This window comes from Megalobrama amblycephala, linkage group LG18 (genome assembly GCF_018812025.1).
Source record: "Megalobrama amblycephala isolate DHTTF-2021 linkage group LG18, ASM1881202v1, whole genome shotgun sequence".
Lineage (NCBI taxonomy): Eukaryota > Metazoa > Chordata > Actinopteri > Cypriniformes > Xenocyprididae > Megalobrama > Megalobrama amblycephala.
In genome coordinates this window covers 6262546-6280865 of record NC_063061.1, presented here as the reverse complement: position 1 = coordinate 6280865, position 18320 = coordinate 6262546, and the positions used below count along the sequence as shown (strand labels likewise).

At 38.6% G+C, this 18320-nt stretch overlaps 1 protein-coding gene across 1 annotated transcript in view; it reads right to left on the bottom strand.

Moving 5' to 3' along the window:
* gabrb4 (gamma-aminobutyric acid type A receptor subunit beta4) overlaps nucleotides 1-18320 on the bottom strand; it is a 76371-nt gene that overhangs the window by 38274 nt on the left and 19777 nt on the right. Inside the window, exon 3 of the mRNA XM_048166814.1 lies at nucleotides 606-673. Coding sequence (XP_048022771.1) covers nucleotides 606-673 — 68 coding nt within the window. The remainder of the gene's footprint in view (nucleotides 1-605; nucleotides 674-18320) is intronic.

Below are 18320 nucleotides of genomic sequence, written 5' to 3'. Positions count from 1 at the left end.
TGGTATACTATTTAACCACAAATGCTCGTCTTGCACTGCTCTGCGATGCACCATGCATTACGCAACCATGTTAGAAAGGTCATGTGATGTAGGCGGAAGTACCGCGGTCAACTTCAAAATTGTCCATCATTGTTGTTTTAACTTTTTTTGTAAAGGCTGTTTGACTTAATCTTTGCACGTTAGCTTTCTAAACACTTGCTCGGTGCCTACGTCACGTGACCTTTCCAACGTGATTACGTAATGTGTGGCGCATCGCAGAGCAGTGCAAGATGAGCAATTGTGATTAAAAAGTATGTAATTTTTTTTTAAGAAAATGACCGATAGTTTCGTTAGACAAGACCTTTATTCCTCGTCTGGGATCGTGTAGAGCTCTTTGAAGCTGCACTGAAACTGACATTTGGACCTTCAACCCGTTGAACCCCAGTGAAGTCCACTATATGGAGAAAAATCCTTAAAAACATTAATTTCTTTTCGACTGAAGAAAGAAAGACATAAACATCTTGGATGACACGGGGGTGAGTAAATTATCAGGAAATTTTAATTCTGAAGTGAACTAATCCTTTAAGAATAATAACAGAAGCAATGCCAAATAAAGTGTTACTAACCATGTTGACTTCTGAAATGGAGTCAATACTGGCAATATTTATACTCATTCCCACGATGACCGGAGGACCTACAGAAAAGACAGAGAGAGAGAGAGAAAAAAAAGTTCAGTTAATTACAATTATTGTACTTCAACATCATCAGAGGTTTATCTATGATGCCTATTTGGGGGAAAAAAAATAAAAAAATCTAAATCTAAAAGTGGAGACTTTTTCACAGACATACACTTCAGCTTGTGGATATCTATTTAACTTGCTGCTAAATGCTTCCAACAAATCTTTTAACATGGCAAACTTTAGTAAATCCACTGATTATTTTATTTTCTACTCATTGGATCAACCCGGACACTGGTAAACACAAAGAATCTTTGTTTCCAGACAGACCTAATCCTGTGCCTTTACTTCTGGAAGTTCTGTAAAGCTCACCAATCAGAATACAGCTTGCCAGATCCCAAAAAGAAAAAAAAAGAAGAAGAAAAAAAAAAAAAAAAAACCTTTGCAATATGCATCAGATGGTCAGTGAACAGACTGTGGGTGTGCTGTCTGAGACTGAGACATTTATGAGAAAAACAACCTTGTAAACATTGGCGGAATTTGCAAGTGAGAATGCCTGTGTTACACAAGCTCCAATAATTGGATAAAGCCTATACCAAATAGCTACAAAGAGGAAATACATGAAAATGGGCCAAATTGGTCATGAAATTCATTATTTATCCAAAGCATTTTCTGCCAAATATCCATTTTTAAAGTGCCCTCTCTTAATAAGTTCATATAAGCTGAGAAATGTTTATTAATAATATGCACAGTAATCTGAGGTTTTAAGATTTAAACTTCTGCTCAAAAACACATTTCCTATTTGCTGACTATTTTTCCAAAGAGCATTTGCCTTGGTGATAAGGGGTTAGTCAGATCACTCCACTTGTTAGCTGCTTTGGAAATCAATTACAGTCAGTAAAATATGAATATTAAAATGAACTTTGTGCTTCATTTTTTTTTCATAAACATGCAATAAACAAAAACACCTGTCAAGTACTACAACTGAGAGAAAAAAAGGCGGATGGAAAACCAGCATAAAAAAAAAGAATAATTCTCGATTGTATCACTTTTGTGATATAATATCTTCATGCACACTCTTTTTATTGTGCATAATACTTTGCTTTCAATCAATCAACTCAAAACCTTTATCAATGTTCAACCATTTACAAAAGCATACCAACTTAAATAGAATAATATAGTATTTTTGAAATATTTTCTAAAGCAGAGCAGGTTTGTTGCAGCCACTTTGTTGTGATAACTGCGATTTTCACAGACAAATATATACACTCTAAAATGGCTGCTGTTGGAGTGCATGTCAACAATTCTTTAGTTGCATTAAAAATACAGAGGTGTGGTTATGAGAAGAACATACAAGGTGTGACATTTTGTCAGGAAAACTCCCGAATGAGAGTTGGCCACTGGTTAACATTTTCCAAGAGTCCAGATGAACAAAGTCAGCGAAAAAAAAAATAGTTAGCCTTGAAACACTCACAAGTTCTTGAGAGAAATGGAATGTCTGATTCATAAGGGAATCAGTTAATTCAGTTCACAAAAATGTTCCATCCGTACCTCAATTCATTATGACTTAAATTTTGTTCCGCTATCGTACATTTTACTGTACCTTAAACTGTCCCTTTAAGAATTTTTTACACTGTATCTTCTGACATTTCCTTTGTTTGTCATCCATCTTCTGTGCTGTCTTAAAATATCTCTAAGATGCCATCCAGACCCACTGAAAAAATGAAACATCATTCTTTTGACCGCAGTTTTGAAATATTTACTAACTGAGCACTTGACTGAGAGTGCAGTCTTCCATCTCTCTGTGTATCCTCTCCATCTTCTTTGTGCAGTGGTACTTTTCACCCCCATCTTTTCACTGCTGACATGTTTGCATGGCATCCCGCCTCATTTCTAAAATGCCTGCAGTTCCGTTACTCTCTCACCCCACCTCATAAAAACAGAAGAGAGAGAGAAACGCTGCTTGTGGAGAAAAGGAAAAAATGGAGCCATTTTCCTGTGCGCTTTGTGAAGGCAACCAGCAAGAATTTTCCCAGGAGATGTCAAAGTACATTCATTGGCTAGTTGTAAACAGCGAAGCCTGAAATCTCCCGCACGCTCCTGCCGCTACGTATTTTTAACCCGGGATTCCATGAAACCAAGGAACATCGGAGAAAGGTGCCCTGGATATGCTCTCCCTCAGCTTCCATGCCACAGCTCAAAATAAAACCACTTACCCGTGTCCGAGGCTCTTAGAGTGAAAGTGTGTTTCGGCCTTCTCTCCTAGTACTCTGATCATTAGGAAGTGGTATGAATGTTAGCCATCTTCCTTATGAACGCTTGTGCTCCCACAGCTAAAAGGAAAGTTCCGGTGTGGTATCAAAATCCGACTCCCCGTGAGTTTATAACTCCACTGCATTTTCCTATGAGGGTAGGATAAGGATTAGGTGAGATAACAGCCTCCCCACCGAATGAACCAATCAGAAGGAGGGGAGTCAAAATTTCAAGGGGAGTAAGATTTCGGTACAACCAATGCTCGAATTGGGCCGGTATGCACCGATACACAGTAGCAGCACTTCTGTATTGTAATCTGTAGCGTACCCTCACTTTTTCACACTTCTCACGTTGCTGGTATTCTTGCTGTATTCTGACTTCAATCAATGTGGATGCACCTCCTGGAATGCAATTTCAACTGAGGGGGAGATTCCCCCCAATCCCCAGAACTTGAAAAGTGCCAAAAAAAGTGCCTAAAAAAGGCTGGACTACTTTTTTAGGCAGACAAAAAAGTTGGAGTTTATTCGATGTACTACAGTATGTGTATATGTAACCTCTCCAGCTCAAACCACCCGCTCTAAGTGGACTCGAACCCAGGCCCGTCTGCATGGGAGTTGGGCGCTCTAACAATGAAGAGGCTAAAGACCGCAGTCTCTACCATCAGTCTCTAGAGCGCCTCTTGAGGTTCAGGGGAGTGGGGTTTACATGCACAGCTCTTACTAGCTTACATCTATTACACTCACCCCCCTAAACATCACTCCCTTTCCCATAAGGTGCCACCACTGTAACCCCTCCGATTTGAACCTCCCACTCTAAGTGGGACTCGAACCCAGGTCTGCTGGCATCCCACACAGCAGGAGACTCCTAGGCGGATCCGCATTCAAGTCGGCAAAGTCGCGTGACTGTCACATTCGTTTTGGCGCCGCCCAGAGGATCTACTGTCAATCAGCGGATCCTTAGTGGACCCATGTCGGATCCGCGGACACGTATGCGCCTTTACTGTAACGGTTGTATCAATTTGCTGGTCCCAAACGGAACTGCCGCAGAGGTAAGGTTTTAATCGCGGCTGCAGCGCGGAGCCACAGTGGGTCCGCGATCCGCCTTCGTTGCAGATCCGTCACTGCGCTCAAGTGGACGCCGATGCGGGTCCGTTCCGGTACGTTCCGGAAGTCGCTATACCTCCACAGCCGATCCACCGTGGAGTCCTTTTGCTGTTTGGGATGGGTGCTTAACAATTAGGCTAAAAACTGCAGTCTCTAGCATCAGTCGCTAGAGCACCTCTTGAGGTTTAGGGGAGTGAGGTTTACACGCACAGCTCTTACTAGCCTACATCTGTTACATATACTTATGTGATGTCTCTTTCTATCCTTACACCGTGTCTATCCTCCTCTATCCTTACACCGTGTCTACACCGGATGTGACCATTGTCGCTCGTGTCGCAACAGCTAAAAGCTGTCTACACTGGATGCGACAAAGCGTTTGTCCTTCATGTCAGTACATCATAAATAGAACAAGGCATCAGTTTACTGTCGGAGATTTGTTGCTTGCATCGTGCTGCATCCAGTGTAGACAACATCACTGATTATAATGGGTTCTATTGTCTTTTGTAGCATCGCATCGGGACGCTCGCGTCCGGTATAAACACCAGACTGTCCTCCAAAAATATCGACCCTATAGGTTGTTTTTCAAGCACCTTATTAAGACCTATATTTATGTATTAAAGTCATGCGCCCTCTAGCAGACGTAAAAATAATGACAGTGTCGTGTTACGTCTGTCGTTATGAAATGACGTATGACTGTTGTTACCAATCAAAATGAGTGTTCATTTAAATGCAATGTGTGGACTTTTTACACCATTTGTCCTATTTCCATTTAGCAAAACTATTTTTTTTTTTATTAACAACTACACCCACCCCAACCCTAAACCTACCCTTAGTGATTTATAGTGCATATACACTTTATGAGCACATGCATTTCCTGGGATCGAACCCACAATCCCATGATCACATGATTGCATATTGTTATATATTGCAATGCTCTGCCAATTGAGCTTTGCGAAACCCGAAATATAATGCAGATAAAAGGGAACAATGCATTAAAATGAAAGTGTCCTGTTGTCGATAGGGACACAACTTTAGTAAATGCTCCTATGGGTTGTATTTCAGGGAAGTGACAAACTTTCCCCAAATAGGCATCATAGATAATCTGTAGCGTACCCTCACTTTTTCACACTTCTCACGTTGCTGGTATTCTTGCTGTATTCTGACTTCAATCAATGTGGATGCACCTCCTGGAATGCAATTTCAACTGAGGGGGAGATTCCCCCCAATCCCCAGAACTTGAAAAGTGCCAAAAAAAGTGCCTAAAAAAGGCTGGACTACTTTTTTAGGCAGACAAAAAAGTTGGAGTTTATTCGATGTACTACAGTATGTGTATATGTAACCTCTCCAGCTCAAACCACCCGCTCTAAGTGGACTCGAACCCAGGCCCGTCTGCATGGGAGTTGGGCGCTCTAACAATGAAGAGGCTAAAGACCGCAGTCTCTACCATCAGTCTCTAGAGCGCCTCTTGAGGTTCAGGGGAGTGGGGTTTACATGCACAGCTCTTACTAGCTTACATCTATTACACTCACCCCCCTAAACATCACTCCCTTTCCCATAAGGTGCCACCACTGTAACCCCTCCGATTTGAACCTCCCACTCTAAGTGGGACTCGAACCCAGGTCCGCTGGCATCCCACACAGCAGGAGACTCCTAGGCGGATCCGCATTCAAGTCGCCAAAGCCGCGTGACTGTCACATTCGTTTTGGCACCGCCCAGAGGATCTACTGTCAATCAGCGGATCCTTAGTGGACTCATGTCGGATCCGCGGACACGTATGCGCCTTTACTGTAACGGTTGTATCAATTTGCTGGTCCCAAACGGAACTGCCGCGGAGGTAAGGTTTTAATCGCGGCTGCAGCGCGGAGCCACGGTGGGTCCGCGATCCGCCTTCGTTGCGGATCCCTCACTGGGTGCAAGTGGGCGCCGATACGGGTCCGTTCGCGGATACGTTACGGAAGCCGCGATACCTCCACGGCCAATCCGCCGCGGAGTCCTTTTGCTGTGTGGGATGGGTGCTCTAACAATTAGGCTAAAATCTGCAGTCTCTAGCATCAGTCGCTAGAGCGCCTCTTGAGGTTTAGGGGAGTAAGGTTTACACGCACAGCTCTTACTAGCCTACATCTGTTACATATACTTATGTGATGTCTCTTTCTACTATCCTTACACCGTGTCTACACCGGACGTGACCATTGTCACTTGCGTCGCAACAGCTAAAAGCTGTCTACACTGGATGCGACAAAGCGTTTGTCCTTCATGTCAGTACATCATAAATAGGCATCAGTTTACTGTCGGAGATTTGTTGCTTGCATCGTGCTGCATTCGGTGTAGACAACATCACTGATTACAATGGGTTCTATGGTCTTTTGTCGCATCGCATCGGGACGCTCGCATCCGGTATAAACACCAGCCTGTCCTCCAAAAATACCGACCCTACAGGTCGTTTTTCAAGCACCTTATTACGACCTATATTTATGTTTTAAAGTCATGCGCCCTCTAGCAGGCGTAAAAATAATGACAGTGTCGTGTTACGTCTGTCGTCATGAAATGATGTATGACTGTCATTACCAATCAAAATGAGTGTTCATTTAAATGCAATGTGTGGACTTTTTACACCATTTGTCCTATTTCCATTTAGCAAAACTAATTTTTTTATTAACCCACCCCAACCCTAAACCTACCCTAAGTGATTTATAGTGCATATACACTTTATGAGCACATGCGTTCCCTGGGATCGAACCCACAATCCCATGATCACATGATTGAATATTGTTATATATTGCAATGCTCTGCCAATTGAGCTTTGTGAAACCCGAAATATAATGCAGATAAAAGGGAACAATGCATTCAAATGAAAGTGTCCTGTTGTCGATAGGGACACAACTTTAGTAAATGCTCCTATGGGTCGTATTTCAGGGAAGTGACAAACAACCTATATGGGCATATTAAACACGGTATTACTGTTAGTGGGTTTACTGGTTTTGCATGTTCATGACAGGAGTAACTGGCCATTTATATGGTGTAGAAAGTTAAGTAAAGTAAATTTAGGATATAATGTTGCATAGCTGAATTGATGAACTCCATTATTGAACTAAACTTAATCAACACTCAACTGACTTATGCTGAAAAACGACACTATTGCCTTCTGTAGAGCTGCTTTACAGCTGAAGTTGAATTTGTTTCATGATGAATTTTGTTCCATTAACACTGTTATTTTCTTGTTTAAGCTGCTCTGGCACAATCTGACTTGACTTGACATTGAAAAGGTTAGAAGGCTATTTATATGGAATATCACACAGTTACCTTTTTACTATGAGGTAGAGGCATATATTTCATTACATTAGTTTTGTGGTTATACTTTTGTAAAATTGTGTGTTATTGTTTATCCTGGTACACTGTCTTGTCCCATAGACAAGTTAACAAGTTGCTTGTTTTTACAAACTGACAAATGAGTTATGAAACTATTGTCTGTTGTAATCCACCGCATGTCAGAGTATACACATAGAGCTTAAGTTGCATTGAACCTGGAACATTCCTGTACAATTTGAGTCACACCTAGGATGAACTCATTAAAAGACACAAGCACATTGTGAGACTTTTGTAGAAAGCCAAGCAACCAGCCAGTGTCCTGATACGGCTTTTAGACATTGCTCCCGTGACCGCAGACACAGAGTCTTGCTCCACCACAAACAAACAGCACACCGAGAATTGATGGAGTATTATTAAACGCGCGTTTGTGTGTGTGTGTGTGTGTGTGGTTCTGGTAAACCCAACGTTATGGGCACAAAATGTCCCTACAAAGATGGCAATATGTGAAATCCTTGTCCTTGTAGGGACATGTGTTTGGTCCCTGTGAGGAAAGCACTGTAAATCATACCAAATGATGTTTGAAATTGTGTTGTTAAATGTTAAAATGTTTAAAATGCCCCTAATAATAACAGCAATACTCAATATACTACAAATTGGTCACAAGCAGTTATCAGGTCGACTAAGCAAAGCCAGAAATACAGCAAACAGTTTGTGCAATGCAAAAATGTGTTTTAAAGCTGAAGTATGCCAATGTTTTCATGTTAAAATATTTTCTCCTATACGAGTTGAATATCCAGAGTCAACTATAAGTGTTTGGAATCTGTCCTAACAATAGAAGACAAGGAAAGTTCATTAAATGTATTTGAATACAATTTTTGATTTTGCAGGTGATGAATTTACACACTTTAGCTTTAGATAAACTCTGCATTGGTAGCATTATGTTTGACAAGATAAACTGAGTATGTGAAGCAGAAATGTGAATCTTATAATTTCATAAAAAAATGTTAATTCTTCTGTCAAAAAGTGTGTATTGTTTGAGCTGTAAAGCTGTTTAAACCATAAATCTTACAGTCGTTTAGTTTAGTTTTGTGTAAGTTGATGCCATGCATTTTCATGACAAATAGTTACAAAATTTGATAATAGTTTTGACAGGAAATATTATTAAAGGATTAGTTCACTTCTGAATGAAAATTTCCTGATAATTTACTCATCCCCATGTCATCCAAGATGTTCATGTCTTTCTTTCTTCAGTCGAAAAGAAATTAAGGTTTTTGATGAAAGCATTCCAGGATTTTTCTCCATATAGTGGACTTCACTGGGGTTCAACGGGTTGAAGGTCCAAATTACAGTTTCAGTGCAGCTTCAAAGAGCTCTACATGATCCCAGACGAGGTATAAGGGTCTTATCTAGAGAAACAATTGGTAATTTTCAAAAAAATAATAAAATAAAATAAAAATGTAAATACTTTTAACCACAAATGCTCATCTTGCACTGCTCTGTGATGCTCTATGCATTATGTAATCACGTTGGAAAGGTCACACACGACATAGGCGGAAGTACCGCGGAAGGGCGAAAAACTCATTTTCTCCTCCAACTTCAAAATCATCCGACATCGTTGTTTTACCTTTTGAATTAGTCTTTGTAGGTTCACTTTGTAAACACTGGATCGGAACGTCCGCCTACGTCACACATGACCTTTCCAACATGATTATGTAATGCGTGGTGCATCGCAGAGAAGTGCAAGATGAGCATTTGTGGTTAAAAAGTATAGAATTTTTTACATTTTTTTTTTTTTTAGAAAATGACCAATCGTTTCGCTAGACAAGACTCTTATTCCTCGTCTGGGATCGTGTAGAGCTCTTTGAAGCTGCACTGAAACATTTGGACCCTCAACCCGTTGAACCCGCTGAAAAATCCTGGAATGTTTTCCTAAAAAATAAATAAATAAATAAATAATATATATATATATATATATATATATATATATATATATATATATATATATATATATATATATATATATATATATATATAATTTCGACTGAAGAAAGAAAGATATGAACATCTTGGAAGACATGGGTATGAGTAAATTATCAGGAAATTTGAATTCTGAAGTGAACTAATCCTTTAAGTCAGGTTGCTATATTACTAAAACTTTAATTTTAAACACCTCACTTTAATGCAGATTTAGCTTTTTTAAGAATAAGTGGAAATTAAATCAACATTATGCCACAAATTCTGTCGGTTTTGTACAAATATGTACTGATGGGAACATTTCATCTGATTTGAAAATTTAAAAAAAGACCAAAAACAAGGCCACTCATCAGGATTTTTTTTCTCCCACTGTATATACTGAGACTTGCGTCTTGCACAAGGCAAAGGATGCTGCTTTTCTAAAGAAACACACAGAGCACAAAATGGCAGATCATTTCAATTAGTAGCTGTCAGATGTTCAATAGGACTCTTCACGCCATTGCTCCTTTAGAACACCCTGACATTTTAAATTCATTTGCGTTTTTCATTGAATTCATCCCCCTTCCTACAACCCACTACCAACCACCTCAAGAATTCATTGTGTTTCCACCCATTTCTCCCTCTCGACTGCACTAGCAGATGGCACCATCATCTGTGTACATATTTAAATGACAAATGTAAGGCAGGTGGCATCTCTCGAGACGCTTACTCCATTCAGAGGACCACTCCGCTCCCCCAATGCCTTTGTTTTGCGAAACTGTGGGCAGATCACACAGAGTCTGGGCCCGACACAGCAAAAAAAAAGGGGGAAAAAACCAGGTAGAAACAGCAAAAATAGCAGTTCTGACGGAACACAAGTGCCAAGGATACTGCGTCCCGGGCTGAATTCTCGTGGGCCGCCGCTTTTTCCCTAAGCAGGTTTTCACTGACACAGCAATGTATCTCTCCTGCAGGTAATGATGACGGTAATGCCTAGTGTTTGTGTTGAACCTCTTTCCTTTGGAGAGAGCTGAAAGTGCTTACTGGTGGGGGGTGAAGGAAACTCATAGCAGTCGATCTGGATGATGTATAGCTGCAAGTCATCGGCATAACAGTGGATTGCCAAGGATTTATTGCCCCAATTAGTTTCGAAGTTGATGAGCTTTCACGGCATAAAGGAGCATAATATAACTACGTCTCAGTTTGCGCTAAACAAATACATACATACAGGTCAGGAGTCCCGAACCGCAGGTATGATTATGTGAGGTGCCCTAGAGCTCCCTCTCTTGGCGCTACAGGCTCCTGCAGGCTGTTTCATCTTCCTGCGTTTGCTGTGAAGCATTCTGCTTTATTCTAAAGACAAGATATCAGTGCATTAGGAGTGTAGTGGAATATATATTATGTTTTGATAATTGATCCTGTCTCTTTTTTGGGCGTTCTGAGCAAATCTCAATAAATGCTATATTGATAGGTAAATGTTTGCTTAATCCATGGTGGAAAAAGGCAAGTGAATTAGAGTAAGGACAGACCCACATGCCTTTCATCAACACAGTCACGCACAGCACCATACATGGAGAAGCAGAGTGGCGAAGAAAATACCACTCTTCCTCCTGATTCAAAATTCTAATCATCAACTCATTGCTTAGCAACAGAGGGGCTCCATAGCAACAAGGCAGCATTGTCACTCTAACATCGCAACGAGAGACACGGCGCTTTTCATACATTGTATTCAATCTGCTTCATTTTTTCCCTCTCATGAATGGCCAAACACTGGCATCAGATGAGGAATGTATATATATATACGGCGACTCTGTTAAACCGTTCGAGATGGATGGAACACTGAGGAGTGGACGAACATATTAATAGATGTTTAAGCCACATGTTTAAAACATGAAGCGTTCGCATGTGCCAGAATGAAAGGAGAATATTTATATGTCGCTCTACCTGACATTTGTTGCTATTAACACAGTGTTGACATTTAAAAAAGTCTCTGGATGTGGTGAGTCAGAACTAACTACTTATTTATTATGCAGGAATAGTCATAGGAAACACCTACACTAAAAAAAGAAGACTAACACTAAAGCAGGCTGATAGAAGACATGGTTGATAGTCAAAAGATAATCACAATTGATTAATACGATCAATTTAGATCATTAATGTCCATATCTATATATAAATAATAGGCCAGTACCTGATGCATGGACTTTTAACATTAAGTATTATGTGCATTTTTTGTTGTTATTTTTTGTGAAAATTATGTTAGAAATAACACACAATTAACCTAAAATTAAAAGTAGCTTGTTTTAAACACATCAAATATCAAGCAATACCATAACATATTGAACTTGTGAAAAAAAAAGTCAATTTTTGTCCCACATTTTCTGCTCAACTGCTGTTTATTGGTAGAAAAAAAATCTCACAAATCAGGGTTTTAAACTAAATTTGTATCACTATTTTAGTAACATGTTGATAAACCTTGTTAAAAATGGATGGAAAATGGTTTCAGGCCCTATTTTGTAAAGAATTGTTGGTTTAACTTTAAAAAAAGTAAGTTAACTGGTTTCCTTAAAATTTTGAGTTCACTAAAATTAAAAATTTAAGTTGATACAATAAAAGCGATTGGTTTAATTAACAGAAACTCAAAACATTATATTACCTGAACCACAGTAATTATTGAAGTTGATTTGACAAAAGAAAAAAAAAATGTGATAAATCATGAAAATATTTCTTTACAGTGTAGAAAATGTCACCTGCATCTACACTAAAATGGTTCCTTTATGCATCGTGCACATATTCTGACTGTTATTTAATCATTGCAGTGACACTGTTTGTCAAGCTGTGTATAGGAATAATCAAAATAGTTTGAATTATTTTCTTTAATTAATAGTACTTCAGCATTTGGAGGGGTAATTTGTGTATCTGTGGCTAAAACAAAACAGCTTTGTGACACTGACAGTCTTTGATGAATTAAAGCGCTCTTCAAACTCAGAGGCCAGAACAAAGAGATGAATGTGTACAGTTCTGCAAGTTTTAGAAAACTCAGCAAGCAGCCATATGGCACATTTGCAGAAATACACATCAGCAAAAGAAGAAGAAACACCTAGCCGAACTGCATCAGCCTGCAGTACTATATCTTCACGACTATACTTATTCTGATATATTTAAAAAAACAGCATACTTAATGTAAAGAAGAAATAAAGATAATGTGAGAAATGTGTATTTATTAAAAAAAAACAGCTGCCAGTATTAAAGCAGTAGTATAATTGTTCATTAAGGTTATGGTCAGAATAGGAGTTAAGCTAATAGTGACCAAAAAGTAGCCTTCACCAACTAAAGCACGATGCAGTAACTGCTTACATTTATGATTCTATGACTTTGACCAATGTTGCTGTGAAGAGACACATGAATATACAGAGTTGCAGAGCCATGGTGTTACACTTTTTGTGGAAATATGAACGGTTTACAGTCGTGTCTGCATATCAAGCTGGGATCAGAGATAGTGTCAGTATTCAGTAGCAACACCAGGGTGTAGAACACTGCAGGATTCAGTAAAGCCAGGATAAAAGCTGGAAAATAATTCCAAACCTATAAGCATTCAGGGCAACAATTGATTTCCTGGGGCATTTTGTTTACCTTTATAAGGGCAGATTTCAAACCTTGAGCTCCTTTTCTTAAAAAAATCTTAAATCCTTATTTATAATGAATTAGAATAATAAGACACTACAGAGCTGTTACCAATCAAATTAAATCAGTATCAACAAAATCCATCTTTGCACTGCAGAGGTGACACAGAAGGTGTAAGTGAAGTGGCATTTAGATGTATTTAAACAGACTGTTTTATGCAGCCATGAATTCATTTACATAAGTTACAGTTGCTTAAAATGTTATGAGATTAATGTTTTATATATAAAATATATTGAATACAGAAATATGAAATGCTGGGAGAAATGCTTAATTGTTTCATTCCACCAAATGTTCAAAACAGCTGAGTGATTCAGGAATGAAGAAACTGATAGTCTTTATGAATAGCTCAGAATCATTGATTTATCAGATTCGTTCAAAAAAGCTGAATCGCTGAGGAAGCACACCGATGGCTTTTTGTAATTATTTCACCACAGTAATTATTTGCATTCATACTAAGTATGTACAGTATGTAGTATGAATATAATCCAAACTTACTACAGCTGTCATGTGTCATTGACCTACCAGCATCGGTTGTGTCCAGTGTTTAATTTGAGCCAGATCCTACTGGATCCTGTTCCAGAAAATGTTCAATTTTGCGTTCCAGCATTTGTTTTTAAATGATCTGGCATTAACAAATGCCATTTACAAATCGGTAATGCAAGAGTTTACAGACGTACATAGCGACTGCGTTATGGAGGATGATCAGATATTTCTTTCAATTTTATTATTAACTTGCGTTTACTTCTCTCAAATAGCGCGCTTGGCCAGCTACAGAGAAAATGGTAGTCAGGCAACAGACAAGTGACCAATCCTGAGTGGCGACGTCACTACACGCATTCTACCAGCACGGTTAACCAACCATCATGCGAATTCCAGGCCAAGAATGGTATATGCCGAACCAACACTCTAAAAACTAATTCAGGGGACCTTTAGTCATTTCTTAAATATATATATTGTTGTGAAATAAAACATCAAGTTCTGAAATGCTGTTAGACTTTTTACTTGTAATTGTTATTTTATTGAGCTTGGATGACACACAAATTATGCCTATTGATTCGATATACTATCATGACTTGTCATAGTTTAACATTTTCAGTTAATCAAAAATATATTTAATTTTAAGTTCTGTTAATGTAAAATACAATCTGATGACGTGTAAACGTGTTTCATTGTTTTGAGTTATCAACACTTCTTTTAATTTAGACGAACTTAAGTTAAGTGAAACTGGGCTGGGATTTATATTTCCCATCATGCTTTGCCCATGGCACTTGAAAAGGAGAGTAAATGCTAAAATTAAGTGTTATATAATGTTTTTTGCACAAGATTAATGGTAAGGGAGATTTAGCAGTAATTAGTGTTTTGTTATGCTAATTTTGAAGAGTTTCTGTTAATGTGGGTTTTTGGAGATTTACCATCATGGTGACAAGCGGTGCTTGGTATGTTCATGTTACTTAGAAATGCGTTTTATTGTGTCCAAAAAGCGTCTTCACCTTACTTAAAACATTATGTTGGATCAACTTAAATAGTTGCATTCATGTTGACAATTATTAAGTTCATGTTACTTAGAAATGTGTTTTTATTGTGGCAAAAAAAACGTCTTCACCTTACTTAAAACATTATGTTGGATCAACTCAAAATATTGCTTTGAATTAATGTAATTCTCCCAGTTGGCTTAAGTTAAAAATTCTAGTGGAAAACGTTAACATATATTTTTTATTTTTATTTTTTGAGCCAATGTTTTATTTTTTAGAGTGAAGCTGAAATGGAAATACAAAAGGAATTGATTCACCTGATTCATTGTGATGCTCCCCCAACAGACATCCTACTGACTATATACTGTCACATGTTAACTTATTCTACTAACCTGATCCCTAACAACTAACCCTAACTAGGGCTTGACATTAACACCCCCACCAACCCGCCAAATGCATGTGGATTTCAGCAGTGGCATGTAGTGCAGTCACTTCTACTAGCCACTTTAGCGGGTTGATTTTTATATACAGTCAAACCAAAAATTATTCGGATATTTTTGATATATTTTTACTAGTGGGTGCAGGACACTACAGTACATTTATGTAAGTGAGGATAGCATAATAAAGTAACTGTGACATATTATACCCAAAAATTCTTCACACAGTAGACTACCAGTAAAACTGGTACCAAAAATTATTCAGACACTTTGACCTGACCATGTTTTAAGTGTTATCTGAGTGTTTCTGACACAGTTTTACTCTGAGATCTTGTCATATTTTATTACCATTTTTTTTTTTTTTTTTTTTAAACTATAGTGAATAAACTGTATTAATGAATGAAATGTTCAAGGTGTCTGAATAAATTTTGGTTTGACTGTATAATATATACATTTTTTCAATTGTAGTCTTTTAAAAAGGCATCTGAAATAATAAACTAAGTGCAATGTAATGTTAAAAATACCATTTTTTTTTTTATACATATCGATATTGAAATATCTGAAATGCTTCCAACACTCATTTTCCACAGAATAGATACATGATACCAGCTGCGTTTTCTCTCTCTCATCTCTCTGACAGCGAGTGACACACAAACCCGCTCACTCATTTCATTTGCTCCGGATGAATATTGTAGGTGTTACCGGGCTTGAATTTCAGCCTAATATACCTGCTGCCAAATTCTACATATTTTTAATATTAACTAAAATATGGCAGTTTTTCCACCATGGTATCGATGTCAAAATTGTGACCAGTAAAAAAATGCTGAGTGGCTAGTAACTTTGGTAAACCACTAGCCACAGTGACTGGTGAGCAAAAAAGTTAACGTCAAGCCTTGACCCTAAACTATTGTCTACTAACGGTCTACTGGGAGTCTACTAATAGTCTAATGACTAGTAGTTGACATGTAGTTGCAAAGTTACTTATAGTAAATAGTGTCTAAAGTGAACCATCGAAATAAAGTGTAACTATCATTTATTTATTAATTATACACCATTGGAATAGTGATGATATTAAAAGAAGGACAAATGAGCATCCAGCTCAAGGCTGATGTTATGTTATTTCAAAACTGGACTGTCCGACCTAAAACCGGATGGATGGCCACCCTAGTGTACATTTAGTGTCATCAGTGTGTCGGTTGTTCTAAATGCATCCGGAAGGTCAACGGTTCCCAAAGGCTCTTTTGAGGTATAATAATGAAATGGGTTTTTAAACATGCTTCCTGGCCATTGAGCAAGGCGCATCCATCTCAGGCCCTGCGATAAATGACATGTCTTTCACTGTGTATTTATCTGAGACGATCACAGGGCCGTATCCTGTCCTTGACAGATCCCTCCTGACTCCCAAGGACTAGTCTTCCCAATCCATCACCGGGGGTGCGAAGAGGGTCCTGTGGGGATGTGCGTTATTGTGATGCGCCTTCACCTGCAGCGAGTCTCGTCAAATCTCTAAAACATGCAGCTTGTAGGCGAACAATGAAGTGTGCTTTTCCGTGGTTATGTGCCTGCTAATAGGCCTCCTTATTCTCCTTTCAAGCATAACTGCCTAACACACACACACATAGCATGTTCTTCTAGTAAAAGAGGACTGCAGCACGAGAGAATGCAAAAGGAACAGCCTCCTCAAGCATTTTCTCTTCGACCGGCTCTTTCCCCCATAAATCAGAATGCATTCTCTGCTCATCGGGATAGAGATCATTCGTGCACTGCTCGTCCATTTATCGCCCCGCTCTGACAATGCCGCACTTTTGTGCTGAATGCGCGCTACTTTCACTTCCAGTGTTGATGCGCGTTCAGCCCACACACGCCTAAAATGCTCCTTTTCTTTAAGCGTCGGCACACGGGAGAGAAGCCGTGTGGCTGCTTGCAGGAGTCAAGCTAATTAATAGAGAAACTAGCTGAAGCATTGTAGGTGTATTCATTATTAATTAAGAGACTTTATGCCAGCTGGGAAAGATGTCAGCAATTAGGGAAGATTTTGCGGTGTGCAGTTGTCCTTGGATATGGGAGTATGTCCCCTGTGAGGCACAGTGTGGTCGCGGAACACTTTGAGTCATGCTGGTTTATCAAACCCATAGCTTAACTGTTTGGGGGGGGTCGTTGCATTTTATTAATTGTATCTCTTTTCTCAGGAGGAGCTGACTTTCTCCTGGAATATAACCAGACCACATGGGTAAAGTGGATTAAAATAATAATAATAATAATAATAAGGTTAAAGGTGCAATATGTAATATTTTTGCAGTAAAATATCCAAAAACCACTAGGCCAGTGTTATATATTTTGTTCAGTTGAGTACTTACAATATCCCAAATGTTTCCAACTATTTGTAAATCGTGAGAAAATTGCAATTTTAATCAAGGCTCCGGGGCGTGTGAGGAGTCGCCTGTCAATTGCGTCGTACCCGCGTTATCCTCGGTTTCCGGTTTTATTTTGTAGAAACCATGGAAACACCAAAGACGCTTTGAAATGTTACACGTTTTAACAGACAAGGGAACAACTGTTTTGATATATTTATAGACAGAAAACAAATTGTTGTTATATAGCTCAACACATTTAGTCTTTTTTTCAATTTACCATGCTTTACCATGCCTCAGAGAAAAACACTATTTTGTCAAGTAGCTAACATAGCATAATCAAATGCAGCTTTATTTTTATTAACAGTAAAAGAGAATTTCCTCCATCATGCAATACGTTTTAAAATTAATTGCATGTCATTTATCAACACAAGACATCCAATAATTAATATGATATACTAAAATCAATCTTACTGCAGTGTGTAACAGTGTCTCTCAGCAGCTGCCGAGCGAACGCACAGAGTAACGTTATAATATTTTCAACACACTCAAATGTATCTAATATGATAAACAGAGCTGTGTTACCTCATACTTATGACCGGAAAAGCGGAAATGGCGACTGTGTCTGTTCTGTTGTGCAATCGCTCCAGCGGCCTCGTTCAACTCCCACAACACTCGCTCCTGCTCTTCTTCATACTACAGTAACGTTATTAATCTCATCCATGAACATGAGTTCTTCCCATCCGTTGAGATGGAGACTACATGTCCCAAGATTCCGCTCTAAAACTTGGCGATATCAAGCTACGCCTTTGTTTTGAATAGGCTTCTAGCGACCTCTAGCGGACAAAATTATTACATATTGTACCTTTAATAAAAAGTAATAGGGTTATTCTCACAAAAACCTGTCCTGGTCATATTTCATCCCAAAATTAAAAATAAATATATAAATTAAATATATAAAAAAAGATAAATGTGAAAATTGATTGATTGATTGTTTGGTTGATTGGTTGATTGGTTGATTGATTGATTGATTATCAAATTAAAATGTACTTTTTACAAGACCACAGATTCCAATCTGTGTTTCCTGTGTAAACATTGTAAATGT